Source organism: Carettochelys insculpta, chromosome 5 (genome assembly GCF_033958435.1).
Source record: "Carettochelys insculpta isolate YL-2023 chromosome 5, ASM3395843v1, whole genome shotgun sequence".
NCBI classification, from domain to species: domain Eukaryota; kingdom Metazoa; phylum Chordata; order Testudines; family Carettochelyidae; genus Carettochelys; species Carettochelys insculpta.
Genome location: NC_134141.1, coordinates 90,051,166 through 90,077,288, shown reverse-complemented (window position 1 = coordinate 90,077,288; position 26,123 = coordinate 90,051,166). Strand labels below are relative to the sequence as shown.

Below are 26,123 nucleotides of genomic sequence, written 5' to 3'. Positions count from 1 at the left end.
AGTGTCAAATACAATAATAAAATAGACTGGGGGGGAGGCATACACCCTGGGGATGTACAGCATGATAGGCCTCCCTTTTCCCCCACCACCTTAGCTCCTGCTGCATCGCCAGCCCTCTGCTGCTGCATCATAGGGCTTGTGACGCAACAGAAACTGCAGGGGAGGGGGAAGCCGATCGCGATGGGCCAGTCATGGAGAGGGAGTGTACACACCTGTGGCACCTGCCCCACTGCTGGGCTGAGGCAGCTGGTTCCCAGCAGCAAGGGCCAGGCTGGCTGGGGATGGGGTGTCCTGGTATTCGGGCTGCCCCCATGGCACTGTAGCCCCATTTGCATCCCTTCCTGTGGTCCTCCCACAGGTTGGGCAGGGAGGCCGGGAGACCCGGCTAATTGCAGGGCTGAAAAGGGGGGCGCAACATAAAACGTTTGCTCAAACCTGAAATAAACTCTACACTAACTTGAAATTCCCCTGTTTATGCATCTCAGGATCATTTTCGCCCTTTTGGTCACAGCATCTTTCATCTCATGTTATGGTCTGGGAATTCATGTTCAGTTGATAACACATCACGACTCCCAATCTTTAACTGGGTCACTGCTTCCCAGTACAGAGTCCAATCCTGTAAATATAGATTATTATTTTTTTTCAGGTGTATACACTTACATTTAACTATATTGAAAAGCACATTGTTTGTATCCAGTTTACTGAGCACTCCAAATGGCTCTGAATCAGTGGCCTGTTTTCTGCGTTATTTACCACTGTCCTAATTTTTCTATCCTCTGCAAACCTTATCAGTAATAATTGTATGTTTTCTGCCAGTGCATTGATAAGAGTTGTAAAATGTAGGGTCAAAAACCAATCCCTGTGTGACACCATTAGAAACAGACATATTTGATGATGATTCCCCGTTCACTTCACAATTAGGTTTTCAGACCTATCAGTATCGGTTGGTTTTTAGATTGTGTGCCATGTTTATATTATAGCATTCCAGTTTCCTAATCAAAATATCATGTGGTAACAAGTCATGCCTTGCACAAGGCTAACTTAATAGTATTATCTTTATCACCCAAAGTTGTAATCTAATTTAACAAAAAAATACACAGTTTGATAGGATCTGTTTTCCATCAACTCATGATGATTTGCGTAACTTATATTATCTTCATTTAGTTCTTTGTTAATCAAGTTCCACATGAGCCTCTCCATAATCGTGCTCAGGATGGATGTCTGGTTGACAAAACTATTATTATCCAGATTTTTTTTAAATTAACACTATCTTTCTTTTGAAACTTTTTGGTGTTCCAGGGCTTATTGGATACTCCTCATCAAACTTTTCAGTCTGCATTTTAAAACTCAAAAAGTCAGTTAACATGTGCTGGTGTCTGGAGAACCCAGTAAGAATGACTGACTTTCGTGTTGCAGAGTGAGTGAACAAAAACTGTTTAGGGGAAAAAAATAAATTTTCAGGATTTGACAAATGTGCTATTTTTTTTCAGTTGACATTATGTATGATTTTTGGATTATACTGATAACAGTTCTGTTGCAGGGTCTCTAAAGACATTAATTTCTTCTTAATAGAAGACCTCATAACTCCCCTACTAATTCCTTTCTAAGAAGAGGAAGATAATACCATTTTTGTGTATGTTTGTAGATGAGAAATGAGCCCTAGTACCTTAATTTCTGCTATGGATGTCTCCCTGGGAATGCTAATAAGTAAATTAAAAAGACTTGAGAAAAACGGCAATCTATGTTTTCATGACACTAACTGATTTTTTTTCTTTTATTTTGCAGCAACGCTCCTCTTGCTTTTTCTTCCAAAGTATGTTATATTAAATTTCGTGAAGCATCAAGTGTTGGTGTGGCCCAGCATCTAACTAACACGGTTTTTATTGACAGAGCTCTCATAGTCGTACCCTGTGCAGAAGGTTGGTATTTTATACATTCTTCTATAATGCTGGTCTTTGTCCTATATGTTAATTGCCTTTAGATTGCTCAGAAACTGGCAAGTAACTGATACTCTTACTTTTTATTTTCCCCCATCATCTCTTTTAACCGAAATCTTAGATTTGAAAAAGGTAGAAAGAATAAACTATTCAAAAAAGAAAAGGTAAAATATGTTGGCTATGCTTTAAAACATCTACATTTACCTGTAATTATGCATAAGCAAAATAATAAATTAATTTAAACCAGTAGTTTTATTCTGATTTTTCCATCCTTATATATGGCAATACTTGAAAAACTTTATAAAATAATAACAGAGAGAAAGCCGTGCTAGTCTATATACGATCAAAACAAAAAAGCAGTCAAGTAGCACTTTAATTTATTAGGTGAGCTTTTGTCGGACAGACCCACTTCTTCAGACCATAGCCATACCAGAACAGACTCAATATTTAAGGCACAGAGAACCAAATAATTAAGGTGGACAGATCAGAAAAAAAATTATCAAGGTGAGCAAATCAGAGGGGGGGGAGGTCAAGAATTAGATTAAGCCAAGTATGCAAACGCCCCTATAATGTCCCAGAAAATTCCCATCCCAGTTCAAACCACATGTTAATGTGTCAAATTTGAATATAAAAGAGAGTTCAGCAGCCTCTCTTTCAAGAGTAACAACAAGAAGTCTTGTGGCACCTTATAGACTAACAGATAGTTTGGAGCATAAGCTTTTGTGGGCAAAGACGAAATTCTTCTTCAGTAAGACACAAACTTTTAAGTCATTCACACAATGGCCCACTCTATTAAAATACTGGATGACTGGTTTATGGATCAGGAGTCTTTTGATATCTGTTTTGTGCCCATTAACTCTTTGTCTGAGAGAGTTTGAAGCTGTCCAATATACAAAGCATCTGGGCATTGTTGGCACATGATGGCATATGTGATGTTAGTTGAGGGACATGAGAATGTGCCCGTGAGTCTGTGAATAACCTGGTTAGATCCGGTGATGATATCTCCAGAATAGATGTGTGGACTGCTGCCAGCTTTTATATTCAAATTCGACACATTAACACGTGGTTTGAACTGGGATGGGAATTTTCTGGGTCATTATAGGGGCTCGTTTGCATACTTGGCTTAATCTAATTCTTGACTCTGCCCCCCCCCCCCCGCCCTGCTACTCTCTGATTTGCTCACCTTGATAATTTTTTTTCTGATTTGCCCACCTTGATTACTATTTTTGGTTCTCTGTCCCTTAAATATTGAATCTGTTCTGGTATGGCTATGGTATGAAGAGGTGGGTCTGTCCCACAAAAGCTCACCTAATAAACTATTTTGTTAGTTTTCAAAGTGCTACTTGACTGCTTTTTTGTTTTTATAAAATAAGGCTGCTTTCCTTCTGTCTGCCCCACGTGGGCAGACCTTCCTACCTATCCAGCATCTTCACTGATGTCAGTGTTCCCCTGCAAGGATGAGGTGAGTCTTACTGCCCAGATCAGATATCAATTCAGGGCCCAACTGTGCTTTGATTTGTTGTCTCTTAAATTATAACCTGAGTTATGCTACAACTTCAGATGGTCACTGATTTTTAAATTTATATAGGAATTGCTGCATTCAGCATTGCAATAGCTAACTAGTTTAGAAATCAACTTCCCTTTCTAGTGAGATTTAGGCATTTAGGAGCCTAAATCCCATAGACTGTTCCTAAATTCCTGCATCCCTTTTGAAAATGAGACTGACTTCTGAATAAGTTACCACTACAGCGCTGAGTGCAGTTGTGTCTATATACATTTAAAAATATGAGCATGAACCTAATTTTATACAAATTATTTAATCAAATTTTAAAATAAAACTTCATAAGTGCTACCGGAGAACATCAGGAATTCAAGTTTTGGTGTTAAATTTAGACATAGCAAAGAATGTATTTTGTCAGTTTTGGTTTCTCCATTTGAAAATATTTCAATATTTATGGTTCCATTTACTACTTGAATATAAAATGTTTCAGTTGCCAAACACTTTGCTGATTGTGGTTTTGATATGGCAGTCGGATGCACATAAGTAAGTCCCAGGACATACATGCAGAGTCCCACTGACTTTACTGGGATGCCATGAGGCAATTCGATCTTGTGTGTACTTAAAATTGATAACATAGGTGCATTGTTCAGAGGTTTAAAAACCCACACTCATATGCACCATAGCTATGCTAACCTAACCCACAGTGAAGATGCAGTTAGGCCAATCACAGCATTCTTCTTTCAACCTTGCCTCTGCCACTCAGGGAGGAGGGCCACCTACGGTGATAAGTAGTACCCATTGCAGTAAGAAATGTCGACATTATGGCGCTAGAGCAGCATTGGTACAGTGCCATAGCTGTAGCATAGACAAGCCCTAAGTGTCTGATCACGTAGATCAGATTGCAGGATCTGGGCCATAAGTCCGTCAAAACACATTTTAAGCCACTGGAATGTAGCCGTATTTAGAGTGTACATACTGGCTGTCATACCATACACAGTAAATCCAAATGACCTAATGGTACTCTGCAAAGCTAATATATCGGTCGAATGCCACCACTGGCCAAATAGTTATTTAGTTAGTAAACCTTAATTTATTTCTTCAAAAACTGTTTCTGCTCCACAGGCTCTATTTTTTGCTGCTTTGGGTTTAACACTATTCCCAGAAAACCTTATTTTGGCACAGCAAATATATCAAGAGTTGTTGTATGAGTTCTGTGCCTACAGAACGGTCTGTAGACTCTATACTGAGCTGTTTGCAGCAGAGCAAGCAGATTTTCATGGCTCCTTGAAAGCATTTCTTCTAAAGGATATTTAAATCTATTTGCTAACTACTTCTACAGCCATCTTAATTTAGGCATATAGCATATATTTCTGAGTTTCCTGGATTATAGGTTTTGGTTTTTCTGTTTTTTTTTTTTTTTGTTTTTTGTTTTGTTTTGTTTTTTTACATTTACCTTTAAGTCAGAGAGAAAAAGAATACTACTGTATTCAACTGAAATTGCAGAAGGAATTGCTGAATGTGTCTGAGAGTTGATACCCTGGAAAAGGTTTCACAGTTCGTTTATCAGGATGATCAGGAACAACTTTAGTTTTATGTCTCATCTAAAAGACTTAAACACTGGTTCAGTACTGCTAGAGAGGGAAGATTGCCTCCTAATGAATCTTCACCACTTCTTGGGTTTTCTTTGTGATGGGGTCACATTATGTTTCTTGGTGATAAATAAAAATAAAGGAAAAGGACAACAAAAGTTATAAGAACATATTTTTATTTCCCCAATCACGTTCAATCCATTTCATGGCTAACAGAGGCATTCTGAAGGCAGGCCTATTAGTCTGTGGCAGTTAGTTTACAAGTCACTTTGCACTCTATTGAAAAATACAGAACTTGTGTTCGATTCACAGTACATATGACTGGGCTGTGGGACAAACACGTTTGAAAATCTCACACCATAAATGAGTTGTTTCTTTGTAACTTTATTACCAAGCCCTTTATGTTACTATACAAACACAATCTGAACTGAAAATAGTTCAACTTTCTAAGGAGATGTGTGTTGAATATATATGGCTTTTGAGAACACTGCAATGTTTGTTGATTGTAGCTGTAAACGTGACTGGTAAGGTATACCATGGGTAAAGTTGTAACTCCTGTGTTCTACTCCAAAGTTTAAATTCTACCATTGACCAAAAGTGCTATTTTTAAAAGGGTTGGTATACAGAAAGAAAGCTTGATTGGATAGAAAAGAGAAAGGGATACAGATGGGTTGGTTTAAAAAAAAAAAAAAAATTAGAATGCCTTTCACCAGTGCAACCTCAAAAGATTTTGAAGAGGGAACCCCTAATCACTGAAAATAATGTTCATTTTATAACGTTCACATATGTATTTCACTGTTAGCTACTTTATTAACCAAAAATTTTATTTGAAACTAAGTAAAATTTCATTGCACTGTCAAAATGTTACTCTTTCCTTTGTTTGTGCATCAAAGTTTTTTGTTTTTGTTTTGTTTGGTTTTTTTGAATGTTATACCTTTAGAAAGCAAAGGTTGAAACATAACAAAGTTGTTGCCCTAATCATCATTCTAAATTTTATGTCCACGTTTTCTGGTAGATGGATTTTGACTATTAATTTGGTTTTGTATGTTTTCTCTGTGTGATATTTGTGCATTATTAGATGACTAGACTGGCCAAGGCAGACCTGTTACACTTGCCTGAGTTAGGCATTGTTTGCCATGCCACTAAACCTGCCGTCAAGTGAAACCTTCATGGGGGAAATGAGATCGAAGTCTGGCCTGCTGAAGATGGACGCCCTGTCTCTGTTTTTATTATTTTATTTTACTTTCCTTTTCTTTTTTTTTTTATTTTGTCCCTTTTTTGTTTTGTTTTTGCTGAATCTCTTTCACTTCTACTTGTGAACTGGTTCTTCAGTTCTGTAAAAATGATGTTTTGTAAAGGGTTCATGATGTTTCATTTTACAGTCGACTTTCTGAAGCTGTTTATGAGGGTGGTGGATGGTATATACACCCAATGTTAAATTAGGTCAGCTAATATCTTTGTTTTAAACTAAGGGTAAACAGTGCCTTAGAGAAATGTTTAAGCATCGTAATTCACTTTGGACAGGCAGATCAGTATATGATGTTTGAAGATGAAAAGTTATAAAGATATTTCATCTTTCAGATCTGTATGTTCCTCCTAAGACCACATTTTCAAAAGAATACATTTCTGAGAAAGCCAGCTGAAACTTTATTTCTTATTACTATTTTCTTGAGAATCTAGCTTTTATAAAGCAAAGTTGTGGATTGTAATCAGTCTGTTTCCCATGATCAGAAGCAGAGTGTTACTTTAATTATATAACCAGCACAGCGCGAGTTTTTGGAATAAATTTTTAATGTGAGGGGGTTCGGCTGTCTATCATGGACTAGTTCTTGGAAAAAAATTTGAACATTCTAGAATTTTTATGCACTGTGAGTGAAATTCCAGCTCCATTGATGTTAATGATGGTTTTGCCCTTAACTTCACTGGGGTCAAGATTTTTTTCCTTTTAGGCTATCTGTACACTAGAGGGTTTTATTGGCACAACAGTCATTTAGCCAACAAAACCCACAGAGTGTTCAGATTCCCCAGGCGTCGTCGACAGTAAGTCAAGAGAACATAGCACTTTTGGTGACAGCTGTACCTTGTTCTCCATGAGGAATAATGTCTCTTTTGACAAATATTTGTTGACAGAAAATCATTCTGGATGTTCCGGGGGTCCTCTGTCAACAGACGAGGCTTCCAGGGCACCGGGGAGCCCTGTCTACTGTGCTTCTGGTTGGCCATTTTGCCTATAGAGCATCCAGGCGGTTTGGCTGCAATCTGTTGACAGAAGTTTTGTCAGAAGATGTTTCCAACAAAAACTTCTGTTGACAAATCCCTGTAATCTAAACATAGCCTTAGTGCTTTGATATTAGTTTTAAAAAACCTGTGCCACACATTAGTGTAAATGGATTCTGAGCCTTCTTTAGGAGAGTGTTTTGTCAGCTATCTAGTCTTCTGACATTTCCATCTGTTGGAAGATTGACACAACTTTTTGGTTGCTTTTTTTAACCTTTTAACACAACGATGGGATTTTCATTTAGATGCATCAGAAAGGGATTTTCTAAGAATTGGCTTCATAAGTTTGTACATCCTAGTGATTAAAAAATACTAGGAAAATAATTTATTCTTCTAAATTTCAGATTAGATACAAGCATAAAGTGTCTCCTTGATTGGAGATACTTGTTCATCTCTGAAGCTGTTTTCTTTATTTTTTTTAAATCATCCAACAGTTTATGATATAAAACATGAGGAAAGTGATGTCTTCTGAACCCTTTAGTGAGGGTGGAATCTTGTGACTAATGCACTATAATTTTACTGATGTCATTCACACTACAGCTACTTCACATTGCTCTGGCAAGCCATTTTTGCGCTACGGAGCCTATGCTATCCTAGCTATGTTGGTGTAGCCCTTTAGTGAACTTGCAGTACGCACTCAGTAAAGGAGTTTTTCTCTTGGTGTAAGAGCACCACTTCCTGAACAACAGTCTAACAAAAGCATTTTCCTACTGTATCTGCATTGGAACTTTTAATGGGATGCCTGTGTCACTAGGGAATATGGATTTTCATACTTCTGACCAACTATGCCAATATAAATTGTGTGGCTCAAGCTACTGTATGAAGTGTCTTATTATGGATGTAAAATTTATTTACACGCCCCCCCCCCAACTGAAAAGGTCCATTTGTAATGCTAGAACACTGTAAAGGGGCCTGGATGTAAATGGTCAGATCTGTCATTTATTAGTGAACACCCAGAAATAAATAACTAGGTTGAGCCCTTACTTTGACATGATATACTTTTTTAAAATAAATACATATATTTGGTGAAAGCATTTCCGTTCAAATTTTAAGGGTTGACTTACCCATCCCATGGCAGTATGCATTAAGTAAGATATGAGCTTTAAATTTTGTCGAGTTGCCAGATTTTGTAATAGATGAAATGCTGTTTGTGTTTTTTCTGGGTTTGTATTTTTTTTTTATAAAAAAGATTTTAAAATGTAATAAAATGTGTCTTTACTCAAGAACATCACAGGTTCCTTTGGAGTGCTTCATATTATTTGGCATTAATTTTTCGTGAAAAGATCGTTTTTGAGGGGGGAAAATCAATTTTTTTTTAAATGTGAGACTGAAAGTATTAGGAAAACGTCAATTAAAAATATCAGTATATCAATTTAAAGAAGCATATTGTCCACCTGGAAGACTGCTAGAATAGTCTACCTTATGCAGTCTTGAGTCAGAAAGTTACTTTAGCATGTGCCTAACTTTAAATGTATGAATAGTCCCACTGAATTAGTGGCATTGTTCTTCGATTTAAAGTCTGTGCACATTTTAAGTGCTTTTCTAAACCGAAGACCCTTATAAAATTAAATATTTAAGCATGCTCTAAAGTGGTGTTTCTTAAACTATGTTCCACTTAACACTGGTGTTCTATGAACAACTTGAAGATGTACCATAAGCATCTGACTTTTTTTTTTTTTGGATATCGTACACTGATGGTGTATATTTTCTGTTAAAACCAGATTCAGTGTTACTTCTTTATTGCTATGATAGTTGATTAAATTACTTCATTTTGTTTTTGCCAGATATGTCTGGTTTTTTTTTTTAAATGATAATTTTTAAAGAAAATTTTTATAGGTGTTCTGCATAAGAATTTTATTATTTGGTGTTCTGTAGTCTCAAAAAGTTTAAGAAACACTGTTGTAAATTCAATCCCTATTCAACAGATCACTTCAGCATCTACTTATAGTTAAACATATGCCAAAGTGCTTATAGTATAGGGGTAGATTTAAGTGCATGCTTAAATTAGGCACATGCATAAATGTATTTTGGGGCCTAAATCTGAATGCAGCATTACTGTCATATGCACCATACCATTCCTGTAGGTCAGGGTGGGCAATAAGTGGCGCACTGGTCGGAGGCAGTTTGCCAGGATTAGCCCCAATGGAGTCATCTGGTACTTTACGTATGCCTCCACAGGTACAGCTGCTTGCAGGTCCCATTGGCCACAGATTCCCATTCCCAGCCAATGGGAGCTGCAGGAAGTTGCATGCATGGGAACACAACTTCCCGTAGCTCCCATGGCCAACATCAGCACACTTTGGCCAACGGGAGCTGCAACCCTGGCAAACTGCTTCCAGCCTGGGGGCTGCTGATTGCCAACCCCTGCTGTAGGTGGGTCCATTCGTATAAAGTGCCATTGATTTTGTGGGATTATGTAGGTGCCAAGTGTAAACAGAGGATAAGAGCCTTATTGATTTGTAATATGGATCTTCATGATTAGTTCATGTTTCACACCAGTTTGAAAACAACAAGTTATGATTTCCAAAAGTCTTCTGTATAAATGTATGCTTAATTTGCATGCATGGTTACTGTTGTGCATTTAAATATCTGTTTAAGGGCAAAACAGAAAGCTTGTGCAAGTAAAGACCTGCTTTTCAGGAGCTGTCCTACTAATCAAGCATTATAACTTCACATGCCATTGTGTATTCAACTTTAAAACCAGGCCTGTAAAGCTCTGTGTTCATGCTACAAATGATTTTGGCTTTAGATCAGGCATGTTTTTTAAAATTTATGGAAGAAGTTACTGTGCAGTTAATTTTCAGACACTAATAATGTGATTGTACTTTTCCATTTTAGAAAGCAAAATGGCTTGGTCTGTTGTATATTTATGGACCAAAGTTTCACTGATTGTATTAAAGTAAAATAGCTGTGTTAGGTTAACAGGAGTGCAACATACATTCTAGATGAAAATGTACTTTTATTTCTTTAATTCCATATCTATTCACATTACTATAGATTTTATTTAGATTTATTTTCTTTTGGACAGACCAACTTAAATCCAGTCTAGATTTGCATATGGTGGTGCATATTTTGAAAACATTCTTTTAGTCTGATAAGTCTCGTAGGCTTTAATGGGAACTGCACTGCCAAAAGATTACATAGTGCTTTGAAAATTTACTCCATATTTTACTTTTAAATCAGGAGTCCTTCTGTATGTATTCATTATAAACTCCTGAAGTTAGAGATCTGTAATGGAAATGTATGTGCAAATTGTAGTAGTACCAGAAGAATACAGTTCTATTACTTACACTTTTTAAAAGCAAAGATTTATTTGAAGTTCATTATTGTAGAAAGTTTTTAACACCTCTAAAATGTATGATATAATGTATGAAGACTTTTACGGTTACTTGTGGCAATTTGGAGCAGATTAGGTAGTCCTTAATTATGTAGTGTGACTAGAGATTTTCTGGCAGTTTTTAAGTTCACTGTTTAGATTTTGTGGTAATTTTTCAACATGTGCATTTAGTAAATTTTTAAAATATACGTTTAATACTCTTCTTTCTTAGTCCAGCATTTGTTAAAATTATCTTTGTAACTGTCAGACATTTTATTCAGATGAGAAATTATTTTAATAAACAATTGTCATAACAACAAGGAGAGTTTTAGTTAGTTGCAGTATGTATATTTTTATGACAGTGTAGTACATTTAGAAGGGAAACATGATTGAACAGCTATCTCCGTCAATTTTACAATCAGACAACCAGAGATTAGTCTCTTGTCCCTATTACATTGAGACAACCTAGAAGACGAAACAATGCAGGTCTCTCTCTTTTTTTTTTCTCCCCCCACCCCAGTTGACTCTGCCTACAGTACAGAGTCTGTTTGGGGTCAGTGGTAATTTTTATATTTACTTATTACCAAAAGCAGATAGCAGCTGCAGAAGAAAAGGGACGGATTTCAATTAGCACATACTTTTTATTTTTTTACTAATTTGGTTATTTGCCATTTCTGGGGATTAAACTTTAAAAAATGTTCTTCTTTTCTGTATCTGATGTTCTGTGTGCTATTAGTGATGCAGCCTACACGAACGGTTGTCATGTGTTACACAACTTTCGATCACCGCGAAAACACCGCCCTGGGAAAGCGTCCATGCTTGATATCGTTTGGTTCATGAACATTAAGTTTCCAGTACAGGTGACCCATAGCTCAAAGTGTTAAATAATTGTCTACATTATTCAGTTTTTAAAATAATAATCCATTAATGAGATTGCTAGTCTTTGAAATTTTGCTCACTTTTGTTTTTCCTAGTAGAGCAGGGTTAAAAGGAAAAACTTAAGTTCTTATTTGTTTTTTGTTTATTTTTTGTTTGTTTGTTTTTTGTAAGGATCTGGTAGCTAGAATCATTTTTCTTTACTTATTTAAGTGCAAGGGTAAATTGTAAAATAGAATAACAGTGTTTTGGTGTTCAAACTCTCTCTAACACTTCCATTTGCTTCTCCAGGTAAAATCCCAGATGAAGCTAAAGCCCTCTCCTTATTGGCTCCTGCTCCTACAATGACAAGCCTGATGCCTGGTGCAGGACTGCTTCCTATACCCACACCAACTCCTCTGACTACAGTAAGTAAAATATAATCTCTCTAAGTTGGAGTTCATTAACTGTTCTGTTTCTTCTAGCTGCCTCCTTCAGCTCAACCAAGAATTCTCTTCTGGATAGAGAGAAAAGACATAACTCAGTCCCTTGAAATCATGTTCTACCTAAGTGAAGACACTAAATTCCCCATCTTGATTTTTTCTGAAGACATCAGGCTAGAGTATGGCTCGTGCATTCACTCTGGTTTTCTTTATTTCAAGTTCCTACCTGCAGAGTAGTGGGCTATATCTGTGGTATCCAACCTCTTCTGAAGCAATAGCCACCTACAGTTTTCTGTAGTGAGCTAGTCACATTATTCTAAAGATATGTTTCTTGTTCAAGCCAGCCAGCCCCCCGTGGCTAGTGTGTTGGACTCCACAGCGCTAGATTCTGTTATTGATTATGTTCATCTCAGTTGGATGGGTATAGACAGGGACAAATCTGATTCAATGTGTACTAAACACATTCAATCCTTTTGGAAGGCTAGAACACCACATTAGTATGTTCAAATATATTCCATCCAGTGACTGAGAGACTCTTGTATGTTTGCCTTAAAATGCTACCACTGCAAAACAAATAGGTGCTTTTATAGTCTCTAGCTGCTACTTACTGTCTGTTCAGCTTCACTTATGTTTCTTCTAACCCTTTCTGGCAGCAGCAGGCTGCCATCCCTGTTTTGTCTCCATCAGGAATAGCAAACTATGCCAGAAATGGAAGTAAGCCAGTGTGTTGCTCTAGTAAGAGCTGGCTGAAACGCTCCAGGGGCAGCCACATGCTCAGCCAGTCTTGCAGGGTTCTCCTACAGGCTGTAGCAGTAAGCAGCAGATAGGTGAAAGGGGTTGGCTTGGGGCTTGCCTCATGCTGGTCTGGGACTGCCTGTGCCCTCCCTTTCCCAGTCCTACCAAGGCTGCTTGTTGCTTGCTGATCCCTTCCCTCATTCTCAGGGAGTGGGAAGAAAGTAGTCGCCTCACCTGCATTCTTCTTCCTCCACTTTCCCTAAAGGGTGCCCTTGCCCCCCTACGCTCCCCTTCCTCCCCGTATATACCAGAACCTTGCCTTTAGCTCCCCTAAGCTCCCTGCCCTGATTCCTATGGCACTCCACATGTATCCTAATTCTCTTCCCAGAACCCTCTGGGCTCCATCACACACTTACATTTCTTACAGGCACTGTCACGTTGCTCCCCCTAGAAGCGGGTAATACAGCAGCAACTGTAAGAAACTTATTATTTTCACCCCTGGAGTAAGCAGACCTTCCTCCAACAAAATTGGTCTTTAATGAAGATTACCTCTGTTCCCTAGTCATCAGCTTCACGTTATTTGGTGAAATGGTGTCTTGAACCTACAGGTTTAGCTGCTGCTCTGCATTTATGATACCTCTGCTGGCACTATCCTAGATTTCTGCATTTGTGTATTTGACAGAAGCAGTGTAGATGCTCACAGTAATAATGTGCCCTTGAATGACTCTTCCACAAATTCTGTTACTGGGATCATTATCAGCATCTTCAGCTGGTATTGATTAATAACTTAGAAGAAATGTACATTTTAAGGTCTTATCCTCACAAACAAACTGGCACAAGAAAGGCAGGCTTGGCTAAGGGCTCGCATAATAGTTTCTGAAACACTGGAAAGGATCCTTCCTTCTGGTAAGCATTATTCCTTTTTAGAATATGGTCATTTCTACCCTATTTGCCCTTCTAGACAACATGGATGTTCATAAAAAACAGTATTCCTCGAGGCTCTAGTTAGACACAACATAGATTCCTACTGACCTTCTGCAAACTAATGTGCACACTAGGGTGCTGGCTCACCCCCTACTAGTTGTATTATAAGTGATAATATAGTGTTTAAAAAGATTGTCCTATGTAAGAAAAGAAAATTCCTGCAAATTATTACTAGTTAATCCCTTTTGTAATTTCTTGTAAGCAGTACTCATCTTCGTAAATGTGTCAGGGAAATTTATGAATGAAAAACGTTACCAACTCTTCAACCCCTTGTGTTCATAAACACCCTGCTCTGGCCATAAATAATCCACTGACTGGGGTTTTGAACCAGATGACTAAAATCACCTTGGACAAATTACCCCTGTTGTTATAAGTCACCTTCAGGAAGTTAGATACTCAGTTTATCTGATTCATGTACAGACGGTGTTTTACAGATTAAAATGAAAAGGGTTTCCAGTCACCTGAGGGGTGCCAAATGAGAGAAATTGCTGGACCAGGGGAAATCAATATTGTCTAACCGCATTAACCAAAGCTTTCACTGTTTACTGGGCTCCTAGAAAACATTTAGGGTAAATTACTAAATAACGGCACAGAATACTGAGAGCCAGGACTGGTGGCTGTCAGCAAACTTTATAGAACCACAGAAAATTTAGCCACACACATGATAAATTGTCATCCAGCTACCTAAAATAATGCTGAATTGTGATGGGGGCTAGAAGAGAGAGTGCCAGAAGCAGAGAGGGTCAACTTGTACAGTAGTTGCTCGAGTTACATGAGTGTTATGTTCCTGTACACCCCCATGTAACTTGAATTTCACGGAAGTTGTGGGGGTGGCGGTTTTCCCCCACAGAACACATGTTCTGCAGCCAGGGAAGGAGCAGGAGGGTAAGGTAAGTCCTGGCGTTGAGGGGGCGCCGCAGTTGGGGAGGGTTAAGCCTGGCAGTGGGTTAGGGCTGCAGGGTGAGCAGGAGCTGGGTCTTGGGGGGTTGAACCGAAGCTGTGCACAGGGGAGTTGAACCAGGATGGGGAAGGGTGAGCTGGAGCCACATGCGTGGGTGGTGAGCCTGCTAGGGTTGGAGGTGAGGGGGTTTGAACCAGGGCTGAGGTGGGCAGAGGGAGGTTGAACTGGGGCTGTGGGGGGCTGGGGAAGAGTTGAGCCAGGCCCGGGAGGAGCAAGATTTTGAGTTGCGCTTAACTCGCGTTAATGAGAGTTGAGCACATCATGACATTGCATATTTCAACGGTTTACTGTATTTATTTTTCCATTGCATGTTCTGATAAGATCATAATGCATATAGTACCACTACAAAATAATGAAATTATAATAATAAAACATTTGATTATATTTATTGTTTGTTTAGAGAAAATTCTAGTCCAATGTTCCTTATGGATTCTCCAGAAGGTAAAGGAGTGAATAGAAAGGCGGAGTGAGCTGCTGTTCAGCAATTAATACATTTTGGCAACCAAGGAAAGAGGGTGAAGGTTGATGCTAATAATAAAACTGGAAAGTCAGTAAATTTAAACTATCGCTCATAATTTTCATCTAGGAATTAGGGATTTATACAAAATCTTAAAAAATACCTCATCCCTGTATTTTGAAAGGAGGTTTAGAAACAGGAGCAGATCTTAACTACTGGGCTGTGGCCACACTTGGCCAAAATTTCGAAATGGCCATGCTAATGGCCAAATTGGGGAATACTAATGAGGTACTGAAGTGAATCTTCAGCATCTCATTAGCATGCTGCCAGCCACGGCACTTAGAAAGTGCCACTTTTCGCTTGTGTGCAGCTCGACAACATGGGGGGTCCTTTTCGAAAGCACACCGCAGACTTTGAAATCCTGTTATTCCTATGAGCTGCTAGGAATAAGAGGACCCCCGTGGTCCTATCAGCTGATAGGAATAAGGGGATTTCGATGTTTGCATGGCCTTTTCAAAAAGGACCCCGTGGAGCTGAGCCCTGCGCAAGTGAAAAGTGGCACTTTTGAAGTGCCGTGACTGGCAGCATGCTAATGAGGCGCTGAAGATTCATTTCAGCGCCTCATTAGTATTCTCCAATTTGGCCATTAGCATGGCCATTTCAAAGTTTTTCGTAAGTGTAGACAAGGTCCTTGTGTTTGTAAGTTCAGTTATCAACAATATTTCAGTGTTATTTAAGAAGAAACACAGAAGTGTATACCTCATGAAGATTTGGAATTAATTGTAGAAATCTCAGTCAAAGATTAACATACATTTTTTCTGATCTCTTGTACAGGAGTAGTAGTTGGAAAACCATAAGAATGTTTATAGTATTCCAACAACAGATACTTAGTCCTGGCAGCTCAGAATGCATAAGATTTTAGAAGTCATATTACTTATTTCTTCCTTTTTAGTTGTGCCATGATTTTTGCAGCTAATATCATGAAGAAATGTTATAAATAAGAATAAATACTTGGAATTTCTCAACTTTTTCCTAGCATGCCTCCACGCAGCCCATCTTCATTGGACAGTGTGTCTGGTGGACCAACTTCTCTCACCTCTCCTATATACAATTGTACAGTATGCTTACATGCAGTGGTAGTATTCGGAAAAGTTATAGGTACTTAAATTGTTTTTAAAGCAATTAGTGGTTTTTTTTCTGTTTTGGAAAAATAAGTAATTGTCTCCTGCTATTTGTTTCATTTCTTTCTGTCATCTGTCCTGCTCCTCACTTTTTCTACCGGTCAGTTATATGTGTTTCTCTTTTGCCTGATCATTTTGACCATATCTGTACTAGACATAGCAGTTGACCACTGATACGCAATTTTAGCTATGCCAATTACGAAGCTAAAATCAGTTTATCAATTTTTGACTGCTATGGCTATCTACATGGAACAAGGTCGATGGGAGCATTTCTCCTGTTGATCTTCCATAATCCTCTCCACTCACGAGGCATTCGGGGTCAACTTTGACCCTGGAAAGTGCCATTTTGCGGGTGACCGAAACAAAACTATCTGCGGTAATGTGACTGTAGGCTACATGTGCTTTGCAGCTGCCTGTTCCTTTTTGTTGGTTACATATGCTATATAGTTTTTTTGGTACATGTTTCTGCTCCCCTACAGATTGGTCCTGTTTCCAGAAATGCACGGCCTGGTGATCCTCCTCCCCGCACATCTCTCTGTTTCCTTTTTTTCCTGAATATTCTTCACCTGATGAAGGGCTCCCTGCACCTCTCATGGTAGTACATGGCAACTCCAGTCCCTGAGAGCAATTACTGTGTCTTTTCCTCTTCTTTCTCTGATGCTGCAGTAACCCTTTGTTGAGGTAGCTAGGCTGGCACATCTTTGTTTTTAGTAACCTGGGCCCACGTAGAAGCAATTAGAAACAAGACAGAAATGGTACCATATTACTTACCAGTTCTCTGTTGCCTACCAGCTAATGCTCTGTGGTCCTTAGAATTGCTGCATTATGTGGTTTGAATGCTAGAATTCCACATTTTCCACCAGCGTAAGGAGTATGGAAATTGAGCAGTTGTCAAGATACGTGCTAAAATCACTTTGGAATTCAGTTGCATGTGTGTACCTAGGGGAAGTCTGACAGTCTTATGAACTGATGGATTTTTAAAACTCAAATCTCCCTCAGTCTACAAGGGGTAGAAACAATTGCTGTTTACTTGCTATGGGATTCTGTGGTAGATGGTTTTCATGTACATCTCTGATTAAAAACAACAAGAAGTCCTGTGGCACCTTACAGACTAACAGATATTTTGGAGCTTAAGCTTTCATGGGCGAAGACCCGCTTCATCTGATGTTGCACAAAATCTGTTGCTGGTCCCAAAACTAATGCTGCTACTTGTCCAAGACTGAATAAGAAATATTTAGACTTTAGCCGGTTTAGATCTCCCTCTGAGCTTTCACGTTAGCAGAATGTTCAATCCAGAATAACTTTAGGCTGATATTTTCAAAGGCCAGGTCTACACTACCAGGTTAAATCTATTTAAGATATGCAGCTCGTTAGCTAGTGTCAAAGTATCCAAATCGGTTTCTCCTGTAGTCCCTAGAGTGAGAGGCCAATAGTGGATGGTGGACCCCGATGGTTTGATTTAGTTGGTTCCACTAGGCACACTAAAATGAACCCCAGAAGATCAACCGCGACTGCATCAAGAGAGTGTAGATGTACCGAAAGTCATGTTAGGGGATTTGGATGCCTTCTTTCTTTCAAAATTATGGAGAATTGAGCTTCCAGTTACTCTCATTGAGCTCTCCATGGCTCAGCTAAAGCATTAGTCATAAGAAACTCCTTTTTTTAATAAAATTAAACTTTCCCCCTCAATTTGTCAATTTTTATATTAGTCTGGGGAAAAGACTCAAATCTAAGAATTGTTTCACAGAAGAAAATGAAGATTGGAATATTTAGAACATAAGACTGGGGAGGGCGTTCTTGGCAGCATAGCTGTGGAATTTTTGTTTGTTTCATGCTAGGAAGGTGCAATAAATAAAACGTAAAAAGTTGCCTTTTTCCTTCATCCTAATTCTACATTTATTAATGTCATAAATGTTCGTGTTTTTTATTCTGTAAGAAAATTCTGCCACTGACTTCCTCTTCAATTGTGGTATTGCCTCACTAGTCAAACAGCTCAGATCAGATGGTAGGTAGCCACTTAATATATGATTTGGCTAGATGTGGAGGATAGATGTATTTTTTTTTTAAGGAGAGGGTTTAACAGTAAAAATATTGTCTTCGTACTGAATTTTGTATTTTACTAAGAAGTACTTGGGATGAAAGCATTGCTGGGGTAAACAGTATCCCAACTATATGTTTATAAACTGTGGGTTTTTTTTAGCTAAGTGTTTCACTTGGCACCTTGGGAGCTATACCAGCGGCAGCATTGGACCCTAATATTACAGCACTTGGAGAAATACCACAGCCACCAATTATGGGAAATGTGGATCCTTCCAAAATTGATGAAATTAGAAGAACAGTCTATGTTGGAAATCTAAATTCTCAGGTACCAGCCTTTTTGTCACATTTGAAATGTTTAAAGGAAGATGTCATTTTTAGTCTGTGTCATTGGCTATGTCTACACTAGCCTCCCCCTTTTGAAGGGGGGGATGCTAATGAGGCACTGCAATAAATATACAGTGACTCATTAGTATAATGACAGCCACAGCACTTTGAAAGTGCTGCTTTCGATTACGTGCAGCTTGTCTGCGCTGGGTTCTTTTCTAAAGGACTTGCACACTTCGAAATCCCCGTATTCCTATTTGGTTAGAGGAATAAGGGGATTTTGAAGTATGGGGGGTCCTTTCGAAAAGGACTCCATGTAGACAAGCCACGTGCGATTGAAAGCAGCACTTTCAAAGTGCCGTGGCTGCCATTATACTAATAAGGCACTGCATATTCATTGCAGTGCCTCATTAGTATATCCTGAAGTGTCCCATTAGCATCCCCCTTTTGAAGGGGTGGGGGCTAGTGTAGACATAGCCACTATGATTTATAATTTTAAACAGTTTTGAAAAGACCCACATATGCATAACGATTTTGTCCCTCATCATAAAAATTGAAAATAATCAAACAAATAAAAGAAGATGCCTTTGTGGTTATTAGTTGTGCTGTGAATGCTCCTTGGGAAAGGAGTGTAGGGGAAGAAAATACTATTTCATGGATTATAGCAGCTTGTAGCGTTCACTGCTACAAAGAAACAAATGATACAGATTTGGATAGTTTTTTATCACTGAGTGCACTGAGATACTGATGATCTGCATCAGAGTATGATAAACTTTTCACTTCAGGGATTATGAGGGAATTTGTGTCATTTCTTCCCCTACCCGCCCCAAAATGTGCACCATTGCTCTGTAGGTTAGGTGCTTTGTGGAGGATGAATTTACCTTTTTATCAGGCTATCCTAGGAAATTGGTCTCGGTGTACTAGTTGTATAATCTAGTATGGAGTCCTCTATATCCATAACAAGGAAAAATACTCTTCTTCCTTAAATGGTCAGTTATTTCATATTTTAGGCTTTTTAAAATAAGAAAATGCTACTCAGTCAGGAATAAATAAAGCAGCTTTTGTTTTGTTTGCCTAACTATATACCTAAGTAGAAAGCTGTTACTATGATGAATGCCATTCTAATGCCCTGAATGGGAGAATAGATAGAAACAACATTTTTAAAAAATATTACTCTTTGCACCAATATATGTAACACAAATGAAATTACTCAATTTGAAATATAAAGAAATTGCTTTTTAATGGATAGTTGCAACTACCCTGAAAAATGCAGATCCCTATGGAAAGACATTTATAATTCACAGGCTAAGTTCCTTCTAAGCTGTGGCAGCAGCTCTAAAGGGCTGCAAAGCAGGGGTCTGGAGAAGAGAGAGGTAGAGTGTGAGTGGAAACTGCGGAGGGGAGCAAGTTGGGGCATGAAGGCTGCTGTGCGTCTGTCCCCCAGCCCCAGGGTAGCTCTCCTGCACTTCAAACTCCTCATGGCAGCCCCACCCCAAAGTCTGTACCCCCAGCCAGAGCCCCTCTCCTACCCCTTTGAACCCTAACATTGCACACCTACTTGAAGTTGGGGCCAGTCCACCTGTCCCATTCTGGTTATGCCAGTGCCCTGAACCCTGATCCACTCATCCCTAGCCCCACCCTGCAAGCCACACCCCTGCACCCTGCTCCAGTCCTGAGCCCCTTCCCATATCTCAAACCCTTCATCCTCAGCCCCACCCCAGAGCCTGCACTCAAAGCCAAACCACCCACCCCCAGTATTCCTTCCCTCATCCCCACTCAATTAATTTTGTTATGCACACCATCTGAATTCCAAATTAGTGAGAAAAATTAGAGGGAGATCATGGCTTGTAATGATGCTTTTCTTTGTTTCTGTGTGTAGTTGGAGAGGTGAGGAAGGCATTTTCACCTCCCTTTTCCTTGATTATTTTAACTTGTTGGATTAATATACCTATGTTAAAATGGTTCATTCAGAAACAGCTTTCTGTTTTCCATCCATTGAAAATATCTCTAGTAAAAACTGTCTTAAGTAGAATCAGACCTTTTAGATTAGTTGAGCAAAAATGTGATCCTCCCTTTCTAAATTGGTTAGTTTCCGAATAACTTGTTGAGCAAGGAAAAGAAATTGAAATGTTTTGCTTCACATTGCCTTTGATTAATGAAATCTTTTCCATATCCTCCGAAGTTCTTAGGTTACCTAGTATGTTCCATAAGTGTTTTTTTCTTCACTTGCTTTACTTTAGCCAAGTTTTTTGACTCTTCCTAGACTACAACAGCTGACCAGCTGCTTGAATTTTTTAAACAAGTCGGAGAAGTGAAGTTTGTGCGAATGGCGGGCGATGAAACACAACCAACACGGTTTGCTTTTGTGGAATTCGCAGACCAAAATTCTGTACCTCGTGCTCTTGCCTTTAATGGAGTTATGTTTGGAGATAGGCCACTGAAGTAAGAAATTACACAGAAAATATGCAAATGAATTCTTAATGCAGTATTTTTGTAAACATGTCTATAGCTAGGGCTCTCATCTGCAGCGGTTTGCTGTACAAAGCAGTTCGCAACCGCTGTATTAGCAGCTTGCTGCTTTCTGTAGCCCTTGATACCTGTCATTGTATATTTTCCAGTGCGAAAGTGACTTCTCCGAATAAGGATATAGTGTAGAACAGAGCTGCTACTGTTAATATTTAATCTTGGAGGATGAAATCCATTACCGTGCAGATAGCTGACATGAGATGCTAGGCTCTAATGAAACCCTAAATATGGTGCCTATGTGGTGAATAGGTTTCAGACTCTAAATTTTACCTTCAGTTAAAAAAGGGTAGATATCTTGCTCTTGTACATGAAAATACAATATTTGTACATGTTGTTCAAGGTAAAAAAGATTTTAGACAATAAAAACGTGGTATTCTATACAAATTCTTAGATAGTGTTGGTAATAATACAGAAAAAATCTAGAGATTCACTAATTTTTGAATAGGGTACAAAATATCAAGCTCTTTAAAAAGTGTGCTTGAGCATAAGTTTAAACCTATATTTGTTCCTTACTTTAGAATAAATCACTCCAATAATGCAATAGTGAAACCTCCTGAAATGACACCACAAGCTGCTGCTAAGGAACTTGAAGAAGTGATGAAGAGAGTAAGGGAAGCCCAGTCTTTCATATCTGCAGCTATAGAGCCAGGTAAGTCCACTGTGTTTGCTAGTTAGGATGAAAGAAGTATATCTCAATGTCTGTATCTTGATGTTCATTTATAGAGCATTTTCAGACAGAGAAATGGACACCCTCCCGCCCCAGATGAGCAATGTGTTTTTGTAAATAATCAAAATTGTTTTCTTACCAGTGAAATTCTGGTTTCTTTTCAAATTTATTTTGACATGTTTTATTTTTAAAGTTTGTTCAATTTATGCTGTCAATAGCTTAAAAATTGTGAAGTCGGTACTATTATAATACCTAGTAATGCTTAATGCTGGTACTTCTCTATGTTCATGACCATTATATTTTTCTTTCAGTCAGTTCTTTGTTGTCTTCTACTTGCCATTAAACAAACATCTATTCTGTCTTTTAAAAAAAAAAACATACTGCAATTAAATAATAGTTTTTTCCATGGGCCTTAGAGATGTTCCATTATAATTAACAAATGTAGACAGTGAATAATTATCTGCCCCAGACAAATGTGGAAGAGAAAGACACTCTAAAATTTCCTAGTTATTTTCTGTAACTCTTTCATACTAGTCATTTAGGATCTGATTCACTGCCCGTCAAAGTCCTCAGGAAACATTTACTTCAGGGGTTTGGATCATACCTTTACTTTCTCCAGAGTGTTGTGAGGATCAAGTAATTAATATTTATATAGAGTTTTGAAAATAAATGTAAGGGCGGAGGAGTATTTAAATTTTTGTGCACATTTTCAAAATTACTACTCTGTCAAGTTTGTCTGTTCTCAGAAGTTTTTTTAGTAATTTCTATAATTGAATAAGCCAAGAAGAGAACATGTTGTAATCTTGTGCATTGTGGCAGCAACCTAAATCCAATTCCTTACTCAGCTAGCTGTTTATAATTATCTGGTTTATGTGTACTGCTGCAGGATGGCTGCACTCACCGAGTATATGCAATGACTTTCTTGGATGTTTCTGAAGGATTTTTGCAAGGAAGGAAGATGTGCAGAGAGTAGGCCAATTGCACTATATGTGGTACATTCCACTTGTGCCAGATTGTTAACTGGGATCTTTAAATGTTCTGAGCTTACACTGCAAAGTGGTTTTTTCCTCTCAGAGTCTGGAAAGAGCAGTGAAAGAAAAGGCGGTCGATCTCGTTCCCATTCTCGTTCAGAGTCCAGATCTAGTTCAAAATCCCGATCTAGAAGGAAAAGATCACGCTCAAAATGCAGGTGAGAATGCTTTTGGTACTGTATTTCTTGATGGCAGTAGTTTGAGATTGTCTTTGAGTTCTGAGCCAAAATTCTCTGGAAGAGATTTATTAAACTGTCTGGTACTGTGATGTCTTTGGACAGTTTCATTCTCCAAAATCAGATGACCATCATGGAAAAGCTATTTTGGAGTTGTATTAAAAATACAACACTGATTTCAGCTAGAGGAGAAAAAAGATAAAATGCTCACATTTTAGTAGCTTGATTTGTTCAATATTTTAATAGCTCTGGATTTCAGAATGTGATACAATTAATTTTGCTTTGCTAGTTGACCATGTTATCAGATTTTTTTTTTTCCATATTGATGATCTGGATTGTTAGATGGTTTGGCAGCTTTTGCCGGTAAGATACTACTAATGTCCCAAAATTATAAATGTTAAGAGACTCAGTCTGAAAATGCGTGTTAAACAACAACCCCCGCCCAACAGTTGTAGCTAATTTTTTTCATACTCAGTCTCTGCCCCCCAATTTTGATCTGAGAACTTGTTTTTATTTTGATTGTTTAAAATTTGACCAGGTTCTATATTCCAAGTTATGCAAACATGGAAGAAAAGTTGTCTGTATATTTTTGAAAAGTAACCTGCAGATTTTTTTACCCATAAATGAGACAAGGGTAAACTCCTGTTATTACAATTTTGTAAATGTTTCCTGAAATCAGAATTCCTGTTCTCTGAAACTGAGTGCATGCTATCCACGTGACTATGGAGATAGAATATTCTATCTCAGATAACAGAAGAATGAGAGAAATAGAGCATAGGAAGGAATGCAAAATAAGTTGCTGCTGGATTTTTTTTAGTCCACGATTCCTAAATATTGCTTCAGTAGTTGTGCTGTGCCCCTAAGTGCTTTTTTTTTACGATGTGACACCAACCAGAACTTCATGATGAGCAATGTACATGACCCATAGAGACTCATCACGTCCAAAGAGAAGTGATTTGCTTAACCGCTGAAGGATTGGCTTTAGTTTTACAGCTTGTACCGGTAGTTGTGACCAGAGAATGTGTTCTGCGGTGTTAAAAGAGTAGAAAATTATTTTTGCATAATTATATTGATATATTATATATTATATTGCTTTGAGTAAAAGTATGATGAAATTATTATGTACTCCGTTCTGGGACCTTAATCTTACTAATCCTGCCAGAGAGTCAACAGCATTTTCAGAATAACCCCTCTTAGCCATCCCCAGCTTCTAGTGGCTTATCACCACCCCTTGAGTTGTTTTCATCTCAGATTCATCTGTCACTGTTAGAGGTCTTATTCTACCTGAGCTGGAATTAGTTTGGCATGTAGTTGACAGAGTATTCCACGTTAATGTGTGAAGCACCGCTCTAGCCAAAACAACCCTGACCTTTTCCTTGGCCTACCTTCTTTTGTGTATGCATCTTGAGTTGCAGAACAAAGGTGGTGTTTGGCACTTTTGTGCATCCTTTTGTTTCTCAGCACTAAGAGAATAATAATCATGAGTGCTTCCTCCACTTTACTTTGGTAAGTTTGGGTCATTTGTATCTTGACCTCTGGAGCAGGACAGCTTAAAAGAACTGACCTGGAATTTTTTATTTATTTTTTTTTTTGTGAGATATATGTTGATTTGTCAGATCCTAAAGTGTTCATGGAAAAGAGTTGATGCTGGTTAATTTTTGTTTTGAATATTCTCCTCTGTCTTCCAGATTTTTGGTTTATTGAAGATTTTCAAGATTTTTTTTTTTTTTTGCGGGTGGGAGAGGAGAGATAGGGACGTTTCAGCCTGATTTAGGAAAGGAAACTTTGAAAATCTTGAAAATTCCTGTGGCATAAAAACATTTCCTGCCCACCTCTAGTACAGCAATTTTGGGCAGGGGGAGGGAAGAAATGTGCTTTTTTTTTCCCCCAGACTTAGAAGAATAAAAGGTTCAACTCAGTAAGTTATAATGTATTAAAAAGTGTAGTGAATATCCTTGCATGTCATTTGCTTCACCAATGAGTGCATACTGAGTATGTTTATGCAGAAATAAGTCAAACGTTTCTGCATGAGTGCCTGAACATGGGAATAACTCTGCATTATTTCTGTGATTTGAGATTAAGTAAATGCATCCACTATATTATAATGTCATATATATAGTCTGAGAGACTATTAGGCATATGAGGATTTGGCATAAAGAATTTATCAGCATGGATTTGAGATGGTCATGCTAAACCCAAGTGCAAAATCTCAGATATTTTGGATTACCTGCCCAACCTGAGAACTATTGAAACTTTGTATATCATATTTGTTTTGGATATGTCACCTTTTATAGAGAAAGCACTCAATAGGTTTCTTAAAAATGTTAGTGCTAAGACTGAAAAGCCGAGGTAGATTAAACCTGTACAGCCAAATAGCTTTATTTCCCCTGAGTCAGCTGAACAGGACTTGTATGGAGGGGAAAATTAAATTAATTTTTAGAAGATTGTAAAAAATTAAGTGCTTCATATATTGCACTGTTTTTCTAGCCCTGATGGTGGTGTCAGATGTAGGTTCTTGAATGCTTTACTGGTTGAAGAGTGAATATTGTCTTCCCTGTATTTTACACTCATGTAATTTAGGAAGGAAAGGAAAGGGTGCATATTAAATACACACACCAGTCAGAGATCAGAAGTATTCAGTAGCTCCGGGTGAAGGTGGAGAAAGTTGGAAGTGTCAACCACAAGAAAAGAAAAGAACGAATGACCAAGAGGCAAAGAGGAAAAAGACAAAATAATGTTGGAAAAGGAAAGAGGGATAGAATTCAGAGAAAAAAGAAGATTGAAAAGTGATATTGAAAAATACAAAATATAAGAATGTTGGTGGTAGAAAGGGAAGAATGAAGTAAAGGAAGTTAAAGAAAATGCAAGGGAGAAAAAAAATTACCTAATAATAAATATTACTCTTGCAAAGTCATACAGTTGTGTTGAAAGGGATAGAAATTCACCTAGAGTCAACCCTACCTGGTTATTTTTTCTCTCTCCTGATCTTTATGTTGAATAGCATTCCTCATATTGTGCTTTTGCACTCCATTATTTTCTATAGTTAGATCTAGGCATAATGAGACCAGTGCTGGATCATCCAGTTCTGAGCTCTCCCTTTTCAAAAAAAAGTTTATTGACAAA

At 38.2% G+C, this 26,123-nt stretch overlaps 1 protein-coding gene across 3 annotated transcripts in view; it reads left to right on the top strand.

Annotated features, from left to right (window-relative positions):
• The window catches only part of SREK1 (splicing regulatory glutamic acid and lysine rich protein 1), a 49,806-nt gene that overhangs the window by 5,201 nt on the left and 18,482 nt on the right, over window positions 1-26,123 (top strand). Inside the window, exons 1-7 of one of the 3 annotated variants that reach the window (XM_074995502.1) lie at window positions 1,786-1,919; window positions 11,357-11,480; window positions 11,788-11,903; window positions 18,437-18,601; window positions 20,864-21,042; window positions 21,645-21,775; window positions 22,868-22,982. In XM_074995502.1, coding sequence (XP_074851603.1) covers window positions 11,841-11,903; window positions 18,437-18,601; window positions 20,864-21,042; window positions 21,645-21,775; window positions 22,868-22,982 — 653 coding nt within the window. In that variant the 5' untranslated portion in view covers window positions 1,786-1,919; window positions 11,357-11,480; window positions 11,788-11,840. Of the gene's footprint in view, window positions 1-1,785; window positions 1,920-9,146; window positions 11,481-11,787; window positions 11,904-18,436; window positions 18,602-20,863; window positions 21,043-21,644; window positions 21,776-22,867; window positions 22,983-26,123 lie in introns of those variants that run through there. The other 2 variants (XM_074995500.1, XM_074995501.1) reach the window with 2 other exon arrangements.